At 36.1% G+C, this 25,203-nt stretch overlaps 1 protein-coding gene across 1 annotated transcript in view; it reads right to left on the bottom strand.

Moving 5' to 3' along the window:
• The window catches only part of TFAP2D (transcription factor AP-2 delta), an 83,657-nt gene that overhangs the window by 30,745 nt on the left and 27,709 nt on the right, over positions 1-25,203 (bottom strand). Inside the window, exon 6 of the mRNA XM_072638430.1 lies at positions 8,980-9,121. Coding sequence (XP_072494531.1) covers positions 8,980-9,121 — 142 coding nt within the window. The remainder of the gene's footprint in view (positions 1-8,979; positions 9,122-25,203) is intronic.

Raw genomic sequence — 25,203 nt, 5'->3', positions numbered from 1 at the left:
TATGAAGTTTGGTCTCTATAGTATATTAAGTACTAATTCCATTTAAAAAATCATTGCTGTATTGACATTCAACCTACAACAAATGTGAGCTGTGTCTACGAACTAAATCTTGTTCTCTGGTCTCATGGCTAATTTGATTTATGACTATGGTAATCACTGGTCTAGAACACTACTAGACTCTATCACCAATACACTTGAAGAGTACCTGAATATATGGATTTGTAAACTGTGATGCAATTAACAGTATTTACAGCTGTGGCCAATACTGTACAGTATGAAAGGCAATTGAAAAACAGGGAAAGTCACTGTAAGCAATTGCTGCTGTGTACTGTGTGCTGTGGGTATTTCTGTAAATTAAACTCACCATTTTAAAGTGAGACAATATTTTTATTTATATATTAAAGAACTAACCAGTAATTGAGCATCATAAAATGCAAATATTTTCTTGTGAGGTTAAAAAAACCAGACCAAGTCCCTTATTACATTCTTTAAAACTAACATTCCCTTAAAGGACATCTGTGATGTACTTTACAGATAAAGAACCTGGGTATAATCAAAACTCTCGCACACTACAGTCAGTAACAGCATTTAGATTTGGGGCAATGTCACAGAGTCTTCACTACAGTTCTCTTGGGGAGCAGTTGTGGTGGTGGTAGATAAAGAGAGGAGAAATGGAAAAAATTAGTCCTTATTCACTGTAAAGGAAGTGAGATCTTATTTTTTAAAATGTTTTCCCTTGCCAAATGTTTCCTTAGCATGCTACATTTGCATTTGTAAATTTGTGTTTCCTGGAAATGGAGATAGTTATTTTTCCCAGTAGGTTCTGGTTTTAAATTAACTCTCTACTTTGTTCTTATTGTATTGACAAGGTAGAATTTTAACTTCTTAGAGTAATATAAAGATTTAAAAATTGTTCTACTTGTTTTGTCCCTGTTGATTCATCCAGTTAAATGATTATTGCATGCTCTCAAATCCAAGGCCAAAAAGAAATTGGCCTCTGAGCAACAGAGAACTTCTGTGAAAATGAAACACCTGACCCTGAAAACTTATACTATCATCTTTCAGGCTACTAATGAAAACCACCAGAAAGCAACAATGCCCCGCTCCTAACATCGAACAGTGCCAGAAAGGCAAGTGGACATTTTATAGCCTAGTAATACAAATCTTCAGTCAAATTCCTTTATTTTAATCTTCAAGCTTTCTTTTAAGTTCAGATTTTATTGCTTTCGGATATCAAGATATTTTATGAAGGGAATATTTTGAAAAAAAAACACATAGAGACTTCTCAACTGATAACTCTAAGAAATTATCCATGACACACAAGAAGCTTGAGTGGGCTAGTTGTTCAGTCATTTTCAGTCGTGTCTGATTCTTTGTGACCCCATTTGAGGTTTTCTTGGCAAAGATACTGAAGTGGTTTGCCATTTCCTTCTCGGACTCATTTTTACAGGTGAGGAAACTAAGGCAAATAGAATTAAGTGACTTGCCCAGGTTCACAAAACTAGTAAATGTCTGGGGTTAAATTTGAACTCATGTCTTCCTGTCTGTAAGCCTGGGACTCTATCCATTACAACACCTTGAATGCCACTTTCGAAGTTCTATTTTGATATTCAAACCATCGAACTGCCCTTTTCTTTTCTTGACTACACAATTATCTTAGGAAGTTAATGTGACCTTCCTACAGTATTTAAAAAATCATTTCTAATTATGACAATTTATAATGCTGTCAGATTTATTTTTACATCCCTCTTTCTTTTTGCTATATGAAGTATTCCATTGTGAAATACTGTGGATAAAAATGATCTTTGAGGAACTACAAATTGAAATGTTACTGTTTGTAAATCTGTCTTTATGGATAAAAACATTCGAGGCAAAGTCTTAAGATAGCATAACAAACACATCTTTGAACTGCCTCCTACCTGATGTTTGAATTGAAAATCTGATCTGTTGCTTTGGTCCTCGATACCATACTGTCATCTAATGAAGGACCATGAGTAGAATTTAATTACTCCGCTTTAGTTTGCTCAAAGTGCAAAATCACAGTGTCCTAAATGGAGAAGAGGCCATGCCTGCTCTTCACGCATAGTTGTGTCTTCACACAGCTCTCATGCAACTTGGTATACAAATGTTTTCTTAGGAGCAGTTTTAGAATTAAGAAAAAAAAAAACAACTCAGCTTCTATTTCCCTCCTAAAAATGTGTTTTAATTACACCAAAATATTTATCTCATCAACAACATACTGGAAACAAAATGGAAATACAAGACTAACTGCCCAGATCGATGGGCCTTAGATACAATCATATACTTGGCAATATAATTGTATAAAGCTGAATCTGCTATTTGCTGAGGTGAAAAATAAATATGTGATCCAATCTGCTACCAATGCAAATCAGAAGCTGAATCTGCAAGCCAATGAGTCTGGGAGATGATACTTTAGACTCAAATGCCCCAGTCTTACAAACACAGGTGAGGTAAGTGCTGGATTTCAAAAACTCCTGAGTTCAACTTTGAGTATGTGAATTGGTCAAATATTCAGCATTTCTACCTTTGAAGGACTTTGCAAACTACTCATAACAGAGTGTTTCAGAGAACACATGCTGGGTCTACGAGTGTTATGCATTCATATGTTGCAAAAACTGCATGTTACTTTTACACATTCATAATTTTATTATGTATTTCTATTGATTATATTATGTAATGTATGTTGATCATAGATATTGATTTTGATATTGAGTGGATGACCCATGACTATTTCTCTTTTCGTCTAGAATGTGAACATTAAACACATGTTTAATTCCTGGGAGAAACTGAGACTTGGCTTGTAATAATTTCTTTAAATAAGAGACCCAGGGTTATGTAAAAATGAGACAAGGAAGGAACTTGGATAAGGTTGGGGGACAAAGAGATAAACCATTCAATGGATCTTTACTGAGAAATAGTTTTAGGTCCTTTCTTCCAACAGTATGCAGAAACTTTGGCAGTGTCAATTTTATCCCAACAATACAGGCTCAGATCTTATACATGGACCTTCGTACCTTCGTTTTTTTTATCATTGTGGTCTACAGGAATTTGTGTGTACCTTCCTAAAGGGATAATAAAGGAACTTTTTAAAACCTTCTTCAAACTCTAAGCTATGATGTCCAAATTGAAATTTCATCTTAAGAAAAAATCAGACCTGGGTTGTGATTGAAGACCATAAAATTATATGCTCTTGCTCATTTAATTAAACCAGAATTTGCTACACTATATTTGGAAACCAAAGGTCATTTACTAGGACCCAAGAAGATATAAACATATATGTGTATATATTTACATACATATGTGTATATGTGAATATGTATGTAAATAAATATACATATGTGTATATATTTATATATGTATGTGTGTATCTATCTTTCTACTACTAGACATCTCTGTATTGAGTGAGCTCACCCTGAACATCTTTGCCACTTTCTTAAGAACAACTTCCCTTATCTTCTTCAACATCTACCTGTCCTATAATAACCTTCTTATTAACCTGAATGAACTCAATGACTCTTTGTCATCAAGTTGTCATGACTCCCCCTTCTTCCCATATATAAACACTTGGCACTCACTAGCTGTGTGACCTTGGGCAAGTCACTTAACCCCAGTTTCCTTAACCTGGGTCATCTCCAGTCATCCTGATGAATATCTGGTCATTGGATTCAGATGCCTCTGGAGGAGAAGTGAGGTTGGTGACCTGCACAGCTCTTCCTCACTCAAAACAAAGTCAAGTACAAGTCATGCCATTATTTCTCTGATGGTATGGTCTTCTTTGACAATGAAGGAAAACACACACATGAAGAAATCCATGCGTATATAAAGTAATTCATCTTTCCTAAACTGATTAGAGGGCTTGGAATAGAATGACTATTTCCATAGTACAGATTAAGCCAAATAAAATTACAGAAATCCTCTGGGAAACTGTGGATCACAACTATGCTGCACTCATTTCAGATGTTCAACTCAAGTAGAATTAGACCTTGCTCTCCTGTTCAGCCCTTTGCTCTGCTCTGAGTCACACATTTTGAGGGGATTATGACTGATGGACCATCCTCCATTCCTTTAGCACACATTGGGGGAAGTAAGTATACGGAGGCTATTTGTACAAGAGGAGGGAGGCTAGCTGTGTAATTTTTTTTAGCCTTGATTATTCAGATTCTTTAATTCTTTGTGTTGGGAATTAAAGGACCAGGCATAGTGCAGATACAGTAGTATCCAAGAGTCATGGATTATAGTCCCAGAACCAGAGTTCAAATCACATCTCTGTCCCTACTCCCTATGTGACTTTGAAGAAATCATTTTACTTCACTGGGCATTAGTTTCTCGATTTGTAAAATACGGATGGACTAAATAACCTCTGAGCTCACTTCTAGCTCTGAATCTCTGCTTTTGATCTTTAAAATGTCTGGGTCTTTCTAAATTTTGGTCAGGGCTATATAAATATCACATTCTCCAACACTTTATTGACCCTAAAGAAATGTTAAATAATCATCACAAAGAAAATTCATTGGCTGTGGAGTTGTTTCCCTGACTAGTTATCTCTATCTTAATATATAATATAATCAACTCTAAAACATGAACCAAATACTACATATATATTTATACCTATGTATATGTATGCCTATGTATACACACAGAGACACACTACTTTGTGTGTATTTTACTTTAAATAGGCCATACACACGGTACCTAATAATTTAATATTACCACCTACCCTCTCTTTATGGCTTCTAGTACAAATAAGTTTCCTTGTATCCTAATATCACCGAATAATTACTTGCATAATTTCAGGTAAACTTTTGTAATGATGTGACTGGTCATGATGCTAAAAATCCAATATTCAATGATCATGAAAATTCACCTAGAAATTGAAATCTGAAAAAAAACGCAATAACTTATGAAAGAAGTCACAGAATTCCTAGGACTAGGAAAATTCACAGAGGGGCTTTACAGTAACAAAACGCTATTGTTTAAAGTTTTGTATTTTTAGTTCAATTCAGCTGTTGGAATGGGATATCTAATGCCCACCAATGTAATGATGAAAGCTGGCATCCAGTCAATTGGCTGCACTCCAAGTCCCTCCAAGCCATCTGGATACAGAACAACCCTAAATAAGTATTATACTGCAGGCTTGTACCTGTGAACTCTTGGGTTCTGGGACTATCCCATGATGGCACTCAGGTAGAGTTTCTTTCAATTTGGGATCATCATAATGCTTTCATTATTTTATCTGGTTAACCTTGAGATTTTGAGCAATTCTAGGTAATAAATCACCTTTAAGTTCCTCTTAGAAGTTCTGATCAACTGCAAGGTGATGCAGACGATCACATTAAGAATGAAAGAATTCAAAGAGATCATCAGAGTACTCATAACTCTTCCCCACCAATTTTTTTTTTTAGAATTAGAACTTCTTGTGGAAGAAAATGAGTTATAAAGTCACCCCTCATCCTTCCACAGGGGTCCTGTGGGTTGATAATAGTCCAGAGAATACTTCCTGATGGTATCCCTAGAATGAGATTAGCAGGTATAATACTTCATATGCCATATTACTCCTGGGTGACTTGAATTCTGCTCGAGATTATTTTTTAAAATTCTATTGGGAGGGAAGTTAGTATAGTGGATTTCACTGAGAGTAGGTTTTGAGTCCATATTTTCCCTGTAGCTCGATCAGCAATTTCCTTTTAGGATCTTTAGTAAACCATCACTATGTCCCTTCTCTTCAATGTAGAATAACAGTATCTGCTATTTCTTTTCTGGTGATATTATGTACATTCAAATCACTTGCTTCCATGCTTAATTCCTAGAGGAAGATGAGATGTATTCTGTAATGATTCCTCCAAGTAGAATGCCAGAAGGATTGTTTCAAAATGATAGAAAACAGGCACAGTGGTAGACTATGTAGTGGCACATACCTGTAAAACCTAGCCACTAGAGAGACTGAGAATGATAGATTGCTTGAGTTTGGGAGTTCTGAGCTTTCACAGAGTAGGCTAACTGCAAACCTATACTAAGTGTTGCATTAATATGGGAAACTCCTGGGAGTAGGTTGAGGGGAGTACCAGGTTGCCTATAGAAGGATAAACCAGGTCAGGTTAGAAATGGAACAAGCCAAAGTTGCCAAACTGATCAGTAGATCGGCCCTTGAATAGCTTTTGTATTTCCAGTCTGGGGAAGTTAGAAAGATATAGATTTTTTTTTAATGAGAAAAGGAATGAAGTAGAAGTAAAGCCAGGGGTGGTGGAGTTACCCAATATTCAAATCATTTCATGGATCTTTGCTAAGGAATAGTTTAGGTCCTTTCCTTTAGCACATTTTTCAGAAGCTTCAACAACAATTATTTTGTGCCAACAATATAAGCTCAGATATTATATCTCCCTTCTTCCTTTCTGTTCTTTTTTGTCTCTTTTTTCTTTTTTCCAATATCTATCAACCTCTTCCTACTTCCCTTTTTTTCCTGTGATGTTTAAAAAGTTTGGGAGACATAATTTCTGGGTAATTTATCATTTTATTTATTATTAATGTATCACCAATAAAACAAATCAGTGATACTCTTGAATGTCAAAGAGCCCTTACAGAACCCACTCAAAGCTTGTATGTCCTTGGAAGAGTGGGTGTTCCTGAGGGCGACAATCAACTCTGATTGGTGAGAAAGAAGTAATATTACAAAGAGGTGAACTATTCTAATGAGTGTCTGGGAGATGTAATTTTGATCATGTTCTTTACTGTCAAATCACCCCCAACTTGGAGAACTCTAGACAAAGGATCTTTATCCCCCATCCAAACCTGAACAGAAGACAATGGACTGGAGTTTTACCTTAGAATAAATTTCTTATAAAGTTGAACGTATTAGTAATATCTAGACTGAGGAAAATGTTAATCCCATATGTTATCATCAGTCCTGTCCCACAGAGGCTGAGTCTTGAAATGAGGACTTTAGAAAAAGGGGAACTCTAGATCTCCCCAAATCTTTGGTTATTACTAATCATTTCTTTCATTCCCATTCCTTATCTGTCTTTTGGTCCCTGTTTTCTCTTTGCTTCTCTCTGAGATGAGATGGCAGTTTGGTTAGATGAAAATTTTCTTCCATTGACCTAACCTGTATGATATAATCAACAGCAGATACTCCACCCAAACAGCACCATGTAGAGAAAAGTACACAGTTTGAATGCAAGAGACCTTGGCTCAGATGTTGACTTTGTTCCTTATTAGTTGTGTGAATTTACACAAGCCATTTAAACTCTCTGGACCTCTCTTTTCTCATCAATAGAATGAGGAAGTTAGACCAGGTGATGTTTAAAAAGTATCTCTTTTAAAGTGACTTTGAGTTTCTTTTCTTTTATGTATGACGATCAAATCTTCAGGGTCACCCTTATAACTTTTTATAGCTATTTAAAACATTATTTGGAGAAGAACTGTAATTCTATTTAAGGGCCAACATTTTCATCTACATCACAGATCCAAACTATTTTAAATGAGTGATAGTATCCATATTCAAGAGCATATTAAAGCTTAATATAGACCAAATATGAGTACGCATTAGGAGTTATTAAGCAACCCATATTCATTTTTATATTTTTCTCTTTCATTTTAAACTAGAGAAACTCATTTGTAAATCTTAATTTAGTCATGGTGAGGCACATATAAAGTAGGACATTTGTTTCAATGTTATTGAATACTTATAAAAGTCACCACCATATTTCAAAATGACAAGAGGAGGTCCTGAACCTGAAAGGCTTATCTTTACATCTTCTTATTCTCTAGTTATCAGTAACATTCTTGACTCTCTCAGGCCAATGAATTGTCATCCACTGATTAGAACATTTACTTTCATAATATTTTTCATTCTAAATTGGAAAGGGGGAATCAAAGTACAACATCTTACCTTCACAGAACATATTTTCATCCAAGTGTTTTCACATTTCTTGAGACTGATAAAATAGTTTTTATCAGTCCTATTTTGCAGGTGAAGAAATAGCAATCTATAGCAATTATGTTATAGATAATCTGTCCCAAATTAGTGGCAAAACTCCTCATCCTGTTCCCTCTGTTGATTATCTCCAATTTACCCTATCTGTATCTTGCTAATAATAGTGGCAGCTGGTGTATAATGTTCTAAGGTTTGCAAGGAGCTTTACAAATGTCATCTCATTTTATCCTTAAAATCATCCTGGGAAACTGATATTATGATGATCTCCATTTTGTCAATGAAACACTAAGGCAGGAGAAGGTTAAGTGACTTGCCCATGGTCACATAGGCTAGTAAGCCTACAGTTTACACAGCTAGTAAGTGCCTTGAAGCAGGATTCAAGTTAAGATTTTCCTGAATTCAGGTCTACTGCTCTATTCAACGTGACGCCTAGCCACCTAGTTGTTTGCATGTTATCTCTCCCATTAGATTGTGAGCTCCTTGAAAGCAATATAATTTTTGCCTTTTTTTATATCTCCAATATTTACTACTGCAATAGCACATAGTAGGTGCTTAATAAATGCTTGTTGATTTCAACCTACTGTGGTGCTCTTTCCATTTTACCGCAATGCCTCTGACTTCTGATCACCTTTAAAAATCTTTGAGAATCACATCAACATTTATTAAGAAACAACTAACTGAATCAGTGGCATAGTTATCAGAATTTAGCTCTCCTAAAATCCCTTTCTTCAACCCTTCCTGCTTGCTTAGGAACCATCTTTCCTGAAACTCTCATCAATGGTAAGGGTAGTTCCACAGCTCACTGAAAGCAGTTAATAACGCTGCTATATTGTCTATGTTGTCAAGGGGACACTTCTCCTTTTATGTTTCTTGTCTTTTATGCTTGAATGCTGCTTTTCAGCCTCCACTTGATCCCACAAAGATCTCTTTCAAAATAGTTGATGCATCCCTAGCGTGTTTTCCCTCATTCAAACACACTAAAATACTGACTATGAAAATGCCAGGTGTCTCCCCCCCGTTTGACTTACTTTGTAGCTAGAATCATCTTTTTCCTTGCTGTCTGTTCTTTCTGTTCCATATGCTGTCTGGCAAGATGTTCTCCTACTGCCTTGGCTGGAAACTCTGTTTCACAAGTGTAGCCAAAATCCCGAGCCAAATGTAAAGCTTCTCCTGTTAACAGAAAAAAAAAAAATCAATCCTCATATAAATTCTCAACAGAAGTATCTTACGTATATTTTTAAAAATGTTATGCATCTTGAGGTATGCCCAGGTGGGCATTCTCCCATTCATTTCCATAAATTCTTTATGGGAAGAGATTGAGATATTATATTCTAATGTAATAATACTAAGTCCTAACATTTACACAACACTTGCTATGTGCTAAGCCCTTTACATTTCTTATCTCCTTTTATCCTCACAGCAATTCTGTAAAGTAGATGTTATTATTATCATCACTTTACAAATGAGGAAACTAAGGTTAAGTGACTTGACCAGGGTCACATAGCTATAAGTGGTCTGAGGCTGGATTTGAACTCAGATCTTTCTGATTCAAGGCCCAGAGTTCTATTCACCACACTGTCAAGTTGTTTTATTTGCCTAATTACTCAGCAAACTTGTAAAAGAGTCAGGAACAGAAGCCAAAATTCTCAATGTCCCATCAAAGTTTCTAGCCACTGGACCAATTACTTTCCTGATGTACTCATCAGAAGTTTACCCTGGGAAGAGGGCCTATAGATTTGTTACCTTACTTGCATTCCATTTAAGACCATGTTGAACCTCCCCTTCCCCCTAGACTTCCAAACAGTTAATATTTCCAAGTGATATCAACACATAGTCTATTAATGATGTTTGATAAATGTACCAGAGGACTTTTGGAAGAATGTGATGTACTGTGGAAAGGATAATAAATGAAATTACTTTCAATATGATGATAATACATCATTAAAGAAAGAACATGGCTTAATTATAATATGTGTTTATTTATGCATATAATTGTCTTCCTTTCAAGAAAGCTTCAATGAACTATGAAAGCTTTTATAGAGCTCATTATAAACCTTCTAAAGTAATAAAAATATGAAATTCTTCTTTTTAAAAATCAGGTAAGAATGAAATGTCAAAAAGATACACTTTTATCGTAAGGGAACACTACTGGAAGACAGAAATCATGTTTCTAAGATATGATCAAATGAACCATTTTATGGTAATGTAAGCTGAATAATCAATAACCAGTATCTGCTATGTATAAAGCACAGTACTTGACACTTTGGGTAACACCATCCTTGACCACATGAAGCTTAGTGTCTACAAATGCTTGTTGGTGATGGACAATCACATGAAAAGATAACTAACCATAGAATAAGAAAAAATAGTACAGATAGTTTAGGTTAAAAGAGTTAGGGAAAGAAGACATTATTACTATGGGTTATTAAGAAAAGCAAATAGCTGTAATCAAATGTAACCAACCACATGGAAACAAGTCAATTAAAGGGTGACCATCTCACACCAGAGATTTTTTAAAAATTACTACTTTTTGCCATAAAAACAAATTGAAATAGAGAGTGATTTCAGGGATGAAGTAGGGAACACTTAATAATACAAATAGAAAACAGAAGAGATATAGTATAGGACAGGTGAGAGACGTTACAGAAGAGTGAATGTTTTAAAACAAATTTTGGAACAAACTTCATAAACAAGTGAACAACCAACTCAAATCTCACAGTTTCAGATTGGGATGAGTAGTATTTGATAAATTTCTATGCAGAATGATGAAGTTAATTACAGAAAACACCAAATGAGAAAACAACTTAGGATCCAAGAAAAGATAATTTGGAAGTAGATTTTTCCCTTTAAATGTCCTTGATTATCTCATTTCCTTTTCTACAGCTCAACTCTTAACATTTTGAAAATAATTTCCTTGTGATTTTAGCTCAATTTGAATATTTTTTGGCTGTGCACTCAAAATAGCTGTAAGAAATATCAGCATTTAAGCTGAGTCCTTTATTCATTCATGGGGAAATTGAACTGGATTTAGAAGATTTAGAAGACTTGCCTTTAAAACTATCTTGTGAGACTGTGGTGACTTTGTCTTCCTGAATCTTAGCTTCCCCATGTGTAAAAATGGAAATAATACCTCACAACCCTCTTGTAAGCAAAAATCTTGTAAATTATTATTATTGCTACAATCATATTTGTACCTTTTAGGACTAATGCTTATAGAAAAAAAGTAAAAAACTGTGAATTTACATTCTCTTTATCATTGTACCAAAAACATCGATCATTGCAGCTTAAATAATATTTTATTCTGTTCTTAAGATTTGATGTTTAAGTATGTGAAATTGCTAACTGAACTTGACTCCCTGGGGCAAAACTCAAGGACAAAATTTAAGTCTATTTATACAAATCACACAAGTTATCATTTACTGGCATACTGTGACTTCTATGTGGCAAGAAAAAAATGGAATATAAGCAAATAAATGGAAATAAGGATAGTAAATGGGCCCTAATTTGTGGATTCGTTAATTGTTCTTTCATATAGGGAATTAGCAGCAGATGTTAATAGATAATACATAACATACATATTATATGAAATGCTCCTCCCCCCAACAATTTTACCTAAAAGGGTTATATGGTGAAGGGAAACTACCTACAATAAATTAATCTGAGATGTTTAAGCTTTGTGATAAAGCTGCCATTTTGATAAATTGATATAAAAAGAAATTATTCTTCCTAGAGTCTTGTAACATGGTTTTGGAATTAAAATATATTAGAGTATGCCTGGCAGAAGAAATAATACAAGGTCACTATTAAGCATGATACACACAATCTGTGTGTAAGTACCCATTGATGCTGTGCAGTGACTGTGTGGGGCCATTGGAAAGGGGCTAGTTTAATGTGAGCGCAGATGACTGGCAGCTTTCAAGGAAAAGAGGAAGAGACATAAATGGCAAGATCATAAAAGCCACAGTCACTGACAAAAAACCTTTCTTAGGCTCTCCATAGTTATAAGACATTCAGTTCTTTACTGAGCATTCTCCATTCACCTGTCAAACGGATCTTCCTAAAACGAAAATCTGACCGTACTATCCTCCCCCTTAATCAACAAACTCCAGTGGCTGCCTTGACTTCCAATTTCAAATAGAAAATCATCTGCTTGGCTTTTAAATCTCTTCATAATGCAGAATGAAGCAGAATATTTTCTCTTGTGTTATATTTTGTTTTGTTTGGGTTTTTCTCATAGTTTTTCCCATTCATTTTAATTCTTCTATGCAACATGACTAATGTGAAAATGTGTTTAATAAGAATGTATGTGTAGAACCCATTTAAGATTGCATGTCATCTCAGGGAGGGAGGGAGAAGGGAAGAGGAGAAAAATCTAAGATTTATGGAAGTGATTGTAGGAAATTGAAAACAAATAAATTAATTTAAAAAATCTCTTCATAGCCTTGGCCCTTCCTACCTTTGCAGTTTTCTTATACTTTACTCTCTTCTTTGATCCAGTTACATTGTTCTTCAAGTAAGTCACTCCATCTCCTGACTCCAGGCATTTTCAGTAGTTTCCCCCAATGCCTTATGTACTCTTTCCTCATTTGTGCCTAGGCTTCCTTAAAATCCCAGCTAAAATCCCTCCTTCTACAAAAAGCTTTCTCCATCTCCCTTAATGCTAATGCCTTCCCTCTGAGTTTATTTCCAATCATTCTATATAGAGCTTGTTTATATGGAGTTCTCAGCTTGCTGCCTTTCCCCATTAGACAATAAACTCCTTGAGTGTAGAAAAGGTTTTTTTTTTTTTTTGCCTTTCTTTGTCGCTCAGCATTTAGCACTGCACCTGAAACATAATGTTGTTGTTGTGCAGTCATTTCTGCTGTGTCCGACTCTTTGTGACCCCATTCTGAGTTTTCTTGGCAGAAATATGAGAGTGGTTTGCCAATTCTTTCTCCAGCACATTTTGCAGATGAGGAAACTGAGGCAAAAGGGTGAAGTGACTTGTCCAGAGTCACACAGCTAGTACGTCTCTGAGGATAGATTTGAAGTCAGGTCTTCCTAACTCCAGGCTTAGCACTCTATCCACTGTGCCACCTTTTGCTGTTCAGACTCCTCATGATCCCCATTCGGGGTTTTCTTGGCAAAGATACTGAACTGGTTCACTATTTCTTTTTCCAGCTTATTTGACAGATGAGGAAACTGAGGCAAACAAAAATTAAATGATTTGTCCAGGGTCACAGTCAGTAAATGTCTGAGGCCAGATTTGAGCTCAGGAAGAGAAGTCTTCTTGCCTCCAGATCTACCACTCTATCTACTGTGCCACCTAGCTGCCTTAACCTAGCAGACACTAACTTTTAACAGACTGCATGCCAAACAGTAGAAAGCGAGTGAAAGACTCTGGATTCAAATTCAGATTCTGCCATTTAGTTCTTATGTGACAATATCTATAGGTGTCTTTTCCTTATCTATAAAATGAGGGGGTTCCACTACATAATGTAGGTCCCAACCATCTCTAAAATGATAATTTTATTTAATCTAGAAGGCAGATTGTCCTTATAACTCATGTAGACTTCAAGTCCCACATTGATCTTTTGGACCACCTGATAGCTCTATTACTATTGTATTATTATACTAATATTTCAATAATAAATTGAATTATTCCCATATGCACAGCTACATATTGTATTAGTTACATGAGAACAAAAACTTAAAGGTGTTTGGGGGGGAGGGGAGTGCAGGAAGATTATTAGATTTTTCTCTGCTGTTTGTCCCTATTCTGATCTGTTCAATAGTGAGAGAAGAAAAACGGTGCAAACAGGAGGAGAGCAGCATTTTTATTAAATTTCATGCTAAAATCTGCTTCCTGGAGATCTGGTCTATTTTATGCAACAATCTCACCGTGCGGTGTCTCTTAAAACAGTTTGAACAGAGCAGCTGCTATTTACATTTGCACTGACAGCCAGATCCTTCCCTCCCCCAATTATGTTTACTGCTTTCTGTGCTTGTGAGATAACATTGTTATAGGATGTTCAGCAATGCTGCATCAAATGGAATGGCAAGTGAAGACACACTGATATGTAGTTAGAATGTGTATATCAAGCCACATAAGCTTTGGGTATAAGGACTCAGGAATGAATGGAGAGAGGGAGGGGGAAAAAAGAGGAAAGGAGGGATAGATGGATGAATGAATGAATGGAATGATGAATGAGTGAATGAAAGTCATCCATGATATTCAAGATAAAGATATGATTAAACCACTGCTGCCAATTTTTAAAAGACTGACCCAAAGATTTAGAAAGCACTCCTTCCAAGAGAAGCAAAATGAACAAGAGTTGACTTGCATGATAATGTGGAGAATTTCTATCTTAATTTATACCATGGGACAAAATGAACTGGGTAAACAATAAATAGTAATAGAGGAGGAATGAGAGAAACAGGTTTTTATTAAGTGCCTACAATGTGCAAAGCACTGTGGCAAGCTACTTGAGAATATCATTTCATTTAATCCTCAAAACGCCCCTGAGACTTAGGTGCTATCGTTATTCCCATTTTACAGTTTAGAAAACGGAGGCAGGCAGATTAAGCGACTTGTCCTAGGTTACACAGATAGTGTTTGAAGCTGGATATGTACTTAGGTTTTCTTGATTCCAGACCCAGCACTCTATCTACTGTGCTTTCTAGCTTTCTCATGCAAAGGAAAATCTGCATATTTGCAAGGAGAGGAGAGAATACCTCCCTTTATATATGCTCAAGGAAATAAGTTTGAATGCATAGACTTGTGTTTGTCCTTTGTTCTCGAAGAGAACTGTGACATCACGGAGACAATGACATGACTTGCAGTTGACTTTGATTTGAGGGAGAGGGGGCTGTGCAAGGTTGCCAGCCTCGCTTACTCCTCCAGAGTCATTTGGGTCCAGTAGCCAGACATTCATCAGGATGATTGGAGATGACCCAGGATGCAATGGGAGAACCTAGCCCTTTCAGGATAAGGTCTTTTCAGGTTCTCATTTTGAGTGAGGTAGTACTCATTCAGTGAATAGGTCTCTTTAAGAAGTGAGTCAAGGGATGGCCCCTTTGATAAAAAAAAAAAAAAAAATCAAACTGGGAGGGAAAGATCCTCAGGATGGCTGGCCAAAAGAGAAACAGCTACTATTTACATTCACTCTGAAATATCCCTTAAGTGGTACTTGGGCAGTAACCTATTGCTGTTCAAGAGTGAAATGGGTTTAAGTCTTGGTCTTTGAGAAAGATTTAGCCAGTAAAACCAAGTTAACTAGGCAGCTTTGGGCCACCAAAATTCATCTTCCTTTGGACAGGATAGGCATAGGCATAGGCAGAGGTGGAGGCGGAAGCAGAGGTGGAAGCAGAGGTGATGAGCTGAGTTAGCCAGCTGATTGGGCCCCCATCCAGGCAGCTTAGCCTACTCACAAGTTGTGTTTGTCCTTCATTCTTGAAGAAGACCATAACATCGAGGAGATGATGACATGACTAGTAGTTGACTTTGATTTGAGTGGATAATGCATAGATTAGTTTGGAAAGGATGAGATGGGGAGTCACTCCCACTTATTAGGAGAGGCTAAGAGTAAGGGTTGCTGAAAAAAAGCTCTGCCTGATAATAAGCCATCTCATTTTCTAATATCATCCACTAATGCAATACACAACTCATTTCCTTTTTTACTCATTCAAATACTGACATTGGGGAGGCAGAATAAATGGATGTGTGCCACGATACTTATTTTTTTTGGTCACATCTTTGTTAGTTCAAGTCTTTCCTAAATGACAACAGGTAGTTTAGGGAAAAGTTTTCAACAGCTACAGAAATCAGCCATTTCAGGCGATTCATATTTTGTAAGCACTCTAATCTTTGCATGAGGGACAGGTAGGTGGTATAGTGGCCAGAGCACTGGGCCTGGAAGCAAGAAGACCCCTCTTTCTGAGTTCAACTCTGGCCTCAGACACTTAGTAGCTGTATGATCTTGGGCAAATCACTTAACTCAATTTCTTTATCTGGAGAAGGAAATGGCAAAACACTCCAGTATTTTTGCCCAAATGGGGTCCTGAAGAATAAGACATAACTGAAACAACTGAACAAGTTTTGCAAGAATTTTCCTTAAAACCTGTGAGGCAGGTGGTAGAAATGTAATTTATCCCCATTGTATTGATGAAGAATCAGTCTCTAAGAGACTAAGTGTCTTGGTTTTAGGGCTGGTAAGTGACTAAGAGGTGATTCCAACTCATGCTTTTTGGGTACAGTTCTAAAACTCTTTGCTGTTCAGTCATGTCTGACTCTTCATGACCCTATTTGGAATTTTCTTGGCACAGAATGGTTTGCCATGTCCTTCTCCAGATGAGGAAACTGAGGCAAACAGTTTGCCCAGGGTCACAGAGCTAGTAAGTGTCTGAGTCCAGATATGAACTCAGGAAGAGGAGTCTTCCTGACTCCAGGCCAGCACTCTATCCACTGCACCACCTGGCTGCTCCTTCTAGTGCTCTAGATGCTATAATATTCTGCCTTTCAATAACAGCTGACATTAAAGATTTTCAAAGAGTATTATAAAAATTATCTAACTGGATTCTGGGTACAAGATGGGTAGAATCCCAGTCAATGTAAACTACTTGAAAAGCTGTTAAGCAGAAAGTTTTGTCCCCTTTCTGGAGCTACAGGCTTTCTTATTGTATATCCTAAAATCCAATATGAAGAATCTGGGTAAATGATTGCATGTAGAAACCAAGATTTCTCATTTTAATTAGAAATTAAGATACTATAGTAAGACAAACAAGATAGTAGTAAGATATCTAAGATACTATAATAAGACTGAATGGAAGGAAATAGAAGCAAGGAAATGGAGCTAATGATAACTGTCCTGAGATCATAGATGTTCACATGCTTTCACAGACTAAATTATAATAATTTTATTTGGTTGTCGAAATTATAGTCACTTAGTTTGTTTTTTTAAGAGGGGGTGTTGTTTTTATACTTCATTCTAAGTACTGGGAGAAAAGACTTGGATGAATGCTTCCTAACCAAATTTAGCATATACATTGGAAGGCCCCATTAATTGCTATCGATATGACTCTGGGCAAATCATTTAACCAAATCAGTCCTCAGTTTCTTCATCTGTAAAAATAGGGAGTTTGACTAGATGATTCCAGTTCTACGATCCCATGACCCTATGAGAATGTCTCAATAGCAACAATTTTAGGATATTTAACAACTGTCATGGTAGTGATGCTACTTCAATAGGACAATTTTATCAATTTTCCACTGCTACCAAAGAGAATTAGTACAAATTAATATGTGCTTAAAATCAGCAGAGTTCATTTAAATGTTTGTTCTAAAAATCATATGTTCGTGATCTTGATTTTTCAAGGATGTAGATGGGAAATAACAATTCATATTTATGTAACCAATTGTTCCTGAAGTGTGCAATCAGAAACCAGAATCGTAAGTAAATTCTTACCCTTGATAGGTTATCATCTTGAATGAGTTATATAAAAATGACATTGCTTAGAATGTGGAAAAATCTTACTTTGACATTGATTTGTGGACATAAGGCCAACATGTCTCTAAACCAGAAAGCTTATATATAACATTATATCATTATATAGCAGAATTAATATAATCAAATCTGTTACAGTGAAGTGCTTTACAGCACTATATTTATCTAAGCTAAATTAATGCATTATTTATCAAAACAATAGCTATCCATGCTTCCAAGCATTAAAAATATTTTTTAGTAGTTAATCTGAACAGTCTTGTTCACAGAAACCTAGTCTAATAGTTAGTTTATTCCGACTCATCTCCTATCAAAAACTCTCTTCAAGTGGTCATTCAGCTTTTGCCTGAAGACATCTAATGGGGACTGCCTCCTGAGAGATCCCACTCCATATGTGTGTATATGTGTGTATGCATATACATACATATGCACATATACACATGCTATATATATATTGACGATATATATATATATATATATATATACATATACACACACATGTAAAAAGTATATACTATACTAAGTAAAATGAGACCATTATATCCCTCATTCTGGACATTCCTCCCCTCCTAAATCAAGCTAAGATTGTATTATTTTCTTTGGTTGTTTCTTTACAATATGTCAGTGTCATAGAGAATATTCAACAGAGTCCAAACTGGTTCCCTATGCATGGTTAAGACTTCTTTCAGATGCTCCTGATAGCTAATGACTTTGTGAGGATTGTATTAAGCTTTAGAAGACTACAGAGACTTCTAAAAAAAGATTCATAACCACCCCAGAATCCAGACTATTACATGTAATTGGATAGATAGTATATTGAGTTGGTTCATCAGTACATAGATAGACATTAGAGATAGATGTGTCCAGAATTAAATAGAAGGAATGAGAGAAACAGATCTCATTGGGAAATCAGACAGTGCTTTCAATAATCCCAAGCTTCCCCTTGAAAGTAAACTCCATTTCATTAACACTAAACTTCTCCTGGGAATGTTTTATGACTATCTATCATGAAATCAATCTTCTAAATATTCAAAATTGTGAATCACCCAAAGGGCAGTGAATAAAGATGTGTTGTGGCTGTTAATACTCTATAGTAAGTTACCAGTGACAGTTAATGCTCATTAAGTGATATAAAAGATGTCATCAAAGAAAAGGAGGTAGACTTATCATATATCAATGGACAAACCAAATATTATGCTGGTACCATTCAATATCAACAGATCTAGAGGAAAGCCTTTTTGTAAACTCCCTATGAAAATTTACGGAAGGATACGGGTAAGAGTCAAGCTGGATCAGAAGGTGAGGGAGAATTGTTACCTGCAATGACAGCAGGTTTAGCTGCATTAATATGATATTATATATCAGTTGAATGAGGATCATGTTTGTGATTATATTGAACTTGCAGTCTATTAAGACTCCGAGATCTTTTTTAGACTAACTCTTATTTAGGCATCTAACTCCTCCATTTTGTATTGATCAAGTTGATTTGTAATGCAAATGTAAGATTTACATTCTGCTGTGGATAGGGCACTGGGCATGGAGTCAGGAAGACTCCTCTTCCTGAGTTCAAATCGGGCCTCAGAGACTTACTGACTATGTGACTATGGGCAAGTTACTTAACCTTCTTTGCCCCACTTCCTTCATTGGTAAAAGAAGCTGGATGAGGAAATGGCAAACCACTCCAATATGCCAAGAAAACAGCAAATGGAGTTATGAAGTAGTACTGAACAACTACAACAATGAGATTTATATTTATCCCAATTAAGTTTAAACTTATTTCATTTGGCCTAATACTTGAGCCTTTTGAGATCTTTTTTAATCTTTCTATGATATCCACTGTGTTAACTATTCTTTTCAACTTTGTGTTATTTGCTAATTTGATAGGAACATCATCTATGCCTCTGTCCTAGTCATCAACAAAAATGTTAACTAGCATAGTTAACAAGTTAACAGCTTCCTGGGAGACTCCTTGATTCTCTGATCTTCTGCCTTCTGATAAAACTATATCAAATCTACCCCGGGCACATAAGAATGGATCCTACTTTATTAAATGCAATTAGTGAAGGGGGTCCTCCAATCTTCTTGAATTTACCATTGTAGTATTTATCAATTTTGAAGATCATTTCAATCTCATTATGACTCAGTCCTTCCTAAATGGAAAAGAGGGTTTTTAATTTTTTTCATTTGATTCTCATCACCTTTAGATGACCTCTCATGACCTCTACCTTTGATCAATACAAGGTTAAGAAAACCTAGTTTTAGAGCTAGAACTAGAATTTAGGAACTGTTGCTCTGTTAATCTTTGCTTAATATACTATGTTTCTGGGGTTCACAAGAAGAGTAAAAATTTAGAAAAATGTAGAAAGGGACTGACAGACATGGAATGTGAAAAGAAATGGAAAAAATAAGCAATATAAGCACACTTTTCCCATCTGATCATAATCTTACGTCCTTAATGTAAGCATAAAAATATAGAATTGACTGATTTCTATTGTTGTTTAGCTAAAGATAATAATAATAATAATAGCAACTAGCATTTATATTGTATTTTAATATTTTGCAAAGCACTTCTCAAATATCATCTGATTATGTCCTCACAACACTGGGAGATAGGTGCTATATTATATTTATTTTAATACTATAAAATAGATTATATTTATTTTTGTTATGCAAATAAAGTATTATGTTTGTTTCATATTTATAAAGATAATTATATTATCCTCACTTTTACAGAAGAAAAAAATGAAGTTGAGACAGGTTGAGAGATTTGCACCTAAGCACCTAAGCAAGTGCCTGAGACAAGATTTGAACTAAGGTCTTCCTAGGCTTTATACATATATTCATATACAAACATAAACACTGTATATATGTATTTTGATGATAGATAGATAGATAGGTCCAGCACGCTATCCATCATGCTACCTATTAGACATGAGAAGTTAAAATACTTTTGTCCACAATTTCTCTGGAAAATCTAAACATTTCAAAAATTGAGATAAGTTGTGTTAAACCTATTTAAGCAGCTAGATGACACACTGGATGGAAGGCTGGGTGTGGAGTCAGGAAGACACCTCTTTCTGAGTGCAAATCTAGCCTCAGACACTTATTAGCTGTGTGACCCTAGGCAAGTCATTTAACCCTGTTTGCCTCAGTTTCCTCATCTGTAAAATGAACTGGAGAAGAAAATGACAAACCATTCCAGTGTCTTTGCCAAGAAAACCCCAAATGCAGTCAGAAAGAGACCCATATGACTGAAAATGACTGAACAACAACAGTAAGTGTGTTTAGGGAGTAGATTTGTTGAAGCATAAGTTGTAAATGAAGAAAATTAAGGAAAATGTAAATCATCTTTGTCCCCAGGAGAGCAAAGAAAATCTATGTTTTGTTGAGTATTTTATAGTAAGGAACTTGATGGTAGGCAATATTCTAGGGACAGCAGTATTAATTGCATTAGTCCTTAGTCTATTACTAACATGTTAAATGATCTTATATACATTCATCTTTGTGACTCAGGTATTCTGGTGCTCATAAGCAGGATTTTAAAAATATTCATTCAGGGGCAGCTAGAAGATGAAGTGGATAGAGCACAGACCCAGGAGTCAGGAAGACTTGAGTTCAAATATGGCCTCAGACACTTACTGGATAGACCCTGGGCAAGTCACTTAACCCCAATTGTCTCAAAAAAAAGAAAAGGTTCATTCATTCACTGCTCTGTTCCCTCAGTGTGGCACAATGGAAAGAACACTGACTCTGGAGTCAGAGAACCTGGGTTCAAGCAGCATCTTTGATACAATCTATGAGACTTCAGACAAGTGATTTAACTTTCCTTGATCTCAATTTTGAGGAAGTCAGACTAGAGAGCTTCTCGAACTCCTTCTAGCTCTAGGTCTATGATCCTACTGACACTGATTTACTTGGGAGAAATTAAGGATTATCCACTATTGTCAGCCTATGCCCTACTTATTATTAACAGCACTAAAATGCTACAAAGTTTTTATCCTACTTTCCTCTCCCTAGAAGTAATGAATCAGTCAAACAAAGTATTATGTAGTAAAACCAGATTTCAGGAAAAAAAACTGGAATGCAATTATACTTTGCCCACTTCTGGTCTAAGAGGGATGGTATTCCTAGGCACCGTAATTGAAATATATTCCATTCAGTTTCTTTTCTTATAGATTACAAGGAAAGGTTTTAATAAACTGATCATTTATTGAGCAACTATTATCTTCAAAGTGCTGCTGGTGAAACAAAGATGTATATGTATATGTGTGTATGTATATATGCACATGTGTATATGTATATATATATATACACGTATAAGCATGTACATGTATACAAATACATACACACATATGGTTTCTGCCCACAAGGAACATTTTTTTTTGCTGTTTAATTGTTTAAGTTGTGTCTGACTCTTTGTGACCCCATTTAGGTTTTTCTTGGCAAAGATACTAGAATGACTTTCCATTTCCTTCTCCAGCTCATTTTATAGATGTGGGAACTATGGCAAACAGGATTAAGTGACATTCTCAGGATCACACAGCTAGTAAATGTCTGAGATTAGATTTGAAGTCAGATCTTCTTGACCCCAAACCTGGCTCTATATCCATTGTACCATATAGATGCCCTGAAGAACTTTTATACTTGTACACAAAAAACTATGCTATAGAACAGAACATGATTAAATATGATATAGGCATATATCATGGGAGTTTGAAGGTTGGAGAGACTATATCTGGTTGGAGTCATGGATGAGGTAGGTTTTAAGAGAAGAAGGGGGTATTGACAGAGATGAGAGCATTGTGAAGGCTAATATAAATAATGGTCAAGTATAAAGATATATGGTGGTAGGATGGATGGAGAAAGGCTTTGGAGTCAGGATCATCTCCAAATTCTACCTCAGACAGCTAGGTGAAATAGCACAGCTTGGAGTCATTAAAACCTGAGTTCAATTCCTTTCTCAGACATTCACTAGTTATATTATCATGTCATAGCATAAGCACTTAATGTTCATATTTTCTGATTGACTAATCCTGAGTGAGTGATTGAACTTAAGCCTCATCATCTGAAAAGTGGGATAAAGGTTGCAAACTCCTTCATAAAATTGTTGTGAGGATAAAAAGAAATAATACAGTTATGATGCTTTGCAAACATTAAAGGACTTTATAAATGCTAGCTGTATAAAATTAGTTACATATAAATACCAGCTGTGTGATCATGGGTAGATCACTTAGCTTCTTAATGTCCCAGACAACTTGCTAAGACTATAAATCTTATTTCAGTAGCTGATCTATAGTAGTGAGAGTTTTTTCAAAGGTAACATCTAATGAAATTGTAAAACTGGTTTCCACCAAAAAAAGACTAAAGTAATTTATGAAGGTAAGATGTCAGATCATGATAAGCTCAGGAATTTATAATGAGCTAAAACATGGAAACAGAAAATGAAGGCAGCAGTATACTGATGGAACCAAATACTGTCCTTGTACTCAAGTAATGTCAAAAGGCCCAGAGGAATATCCCCAATTTTGGGTGGGTTCCTTATGAAGAATTTGTGGAAGGTCATGGACAAGGGTTATGCTAGATAAGAAGATGCAGGAGAGTTGCTGTCTGCAGCTGGGTTTGACACGTAGTCTTGCCTGACTGGAAAGTATAAGACTGAAAATTTAAGTTAGGATCTGATTTTTGAGGCCTTTCTCCCTGTCATGTATTCAAGAAAGAAAGATCATATTGACAGTCGTGGTGGAAAGAAGGGAGGAAATCAAATAAAGAGAGTATTTATAGGATGCTACAAAATAGCATCTATTTATGTCCATAATACAATGGACATAAACCATCTTTTGAGAGGATTGTGAAAATATATTTTATGATATTAATAAAGCATTTTATGTAAGCAAAACATCACAATAAGATTATTGAGTCAGACTCACGAAATTTTCACGCTGGCCAAAAGGCCTTTAGACTCCAGTGAATGAAGGGTAAATAAGGAGTCAGAAGATCTAGATTTCAGTCTTGATTCTTGTACATGCAAGGTGTATGAGCCTGAGAGAATCTAACACCTCTAAGCTGTTTTCTTATTATGCAATAAAGAAATATTCAGAATTTCATTTTGTGGTTGTTCAGTATTTTTAACTCTTTGTGACGCCATTTTGGGGTTTTCTTGACAAAGATACTGGAGTGGTTTCCCATTTCTTTCTCCAGCTCATTTTATAGATGAGGAAACTGAAGCAAACAGGTTTAAGTAATTAGCCCAGGGTCACAAACCTAGTAAGTGTCAGAGGCTGGATCTGAACTCAGGAAGAGGAGTTTTCCTGACTCCAGGCCCAGGACTCTGTGCACTATGGAGCCACCTAGCTATATATTTTCACTACCTGCCTCAAGACTGAGCATATTATTCTGTAAATGGTAAATTCCTTTTTTTCTGTTAATATTATCAGGATTACTAATGATGATAAAAATCATTTCCTTTTTTTAGTCTGGAGCTGAACACAGGCCCTCTTACTGCAGAGTCAGTGCTGCTCTTGTGACGTCACACCTTGCACTCAGTCTTGGAACAAAGAGTAGATGTTCCCTGAAGCCAAGAAGGGACATTGCTACCTTATTTTGCACTAAATGCAGAGGTACAGTACGGTTCAAATGACAGAATGGAAACAAAAAATTTTGCCAGCCTTCGATAGCTAGGTAAATGTGAGTTGCAGTTGTTGTAATTCAGCCTACATCCACTAGATCTCCAGTTTGGTGATGACTTGACTCCTTGATTTTCTATCCTACACCTGGCCAGTTCAAACAAAATTTATAGAGCAATAGAGGAATGAGCTGGGAAAGGTTTAAACACCAATCCCTACCAGGTACGGTGGGGTGAGGGGAGGACTTGTGCTCAAATCCCACTTCGGATGCTTATGACCTGTGTGACCTTGGACAAGTCTCTTCACCCCACCCCACAGTCTTTCTCTCTTGCATAAAATGAGGTTCTCTAGATGACTTCCAAGGTCCCTTTCAGCTTTAGTGCTATGATCCTAAGTAGCCTTTAATCAAAGCAAAAAGGAGTAAATGGGAGCATTTAAACAGTGATTGTGCCAGGTTCCTGTGTACTCCAGAGAAGATCAGCACCTAGGCCTACTCTTAAGTAAGCACAGGTAGAGCTGTCTCCTAGGAAACAAACAAACAGAAAAGGTAGTCCCTGATCAAAAAGATTCCTAGTAGGAAAATTAGAGGAGGCTAGCTCTTTTCCCCCAGGCAAGGCTGGCACCAGGCAATTTAAATAAAGTTCATCCTCCTTCCCTATGTAAGGCCCTTAAGTGTTTCTCGAGAGCCCCGACCCATACTAGGTGCATCATGCAAGTCTCTCATCTTGTGCAGTATACTTTCTAACTCCCAATAAATAATTGTCAACTCATTCCTTTCTGTCAGAGCCCACCAAGAAAATGTGCTAAAATGAAAAACTAATTACAATTATCCCTTCCACGTCGAAGGTATTAGGGGCATGCATAAAGCCCCTCAATCTAGAAAATGCATAAAATTTTTGGCTCTCCCTTTGTACCACAGAAGTCTGAATTATGGTATTAAAAGATAAAATATGTTGATATTTTACAATGCTATACATATATTTTATGCATTTCTGAGTTTCTAAACTTTTTCTATGTCATCTATTGGCCTTTACGGGCTTCTGAGAAACTCCCCCAAGATTTCCATTTAATTTTTTATGCACACTTGAGATGTATATTGAAACCATCATGAGGAGAGTCTCTAGTGCAGAAGGGATAACTCTACACTGAA

The sequence above is a fragment of the Notamacropus eugenii genome, chromosome 2 (assembly GCF_028372415.1).
Source record: "Notamacropus eugenii isolate mMacEug1 chromosome 2, mMacEug1.pri_v2, whole genome shotgun sequence".
In the NCBI taxonomy this organism is placed as follows: domain Eukaryota; kingdom Metazoa; phylum Chordata; class Mammalia; order Diprotodontia; family Macropodidae; genus Notamacropus; species Notamacropus eugenii.
This window is presented reverse-complemented; position numbering and strand designations above follow the sequence as displayed.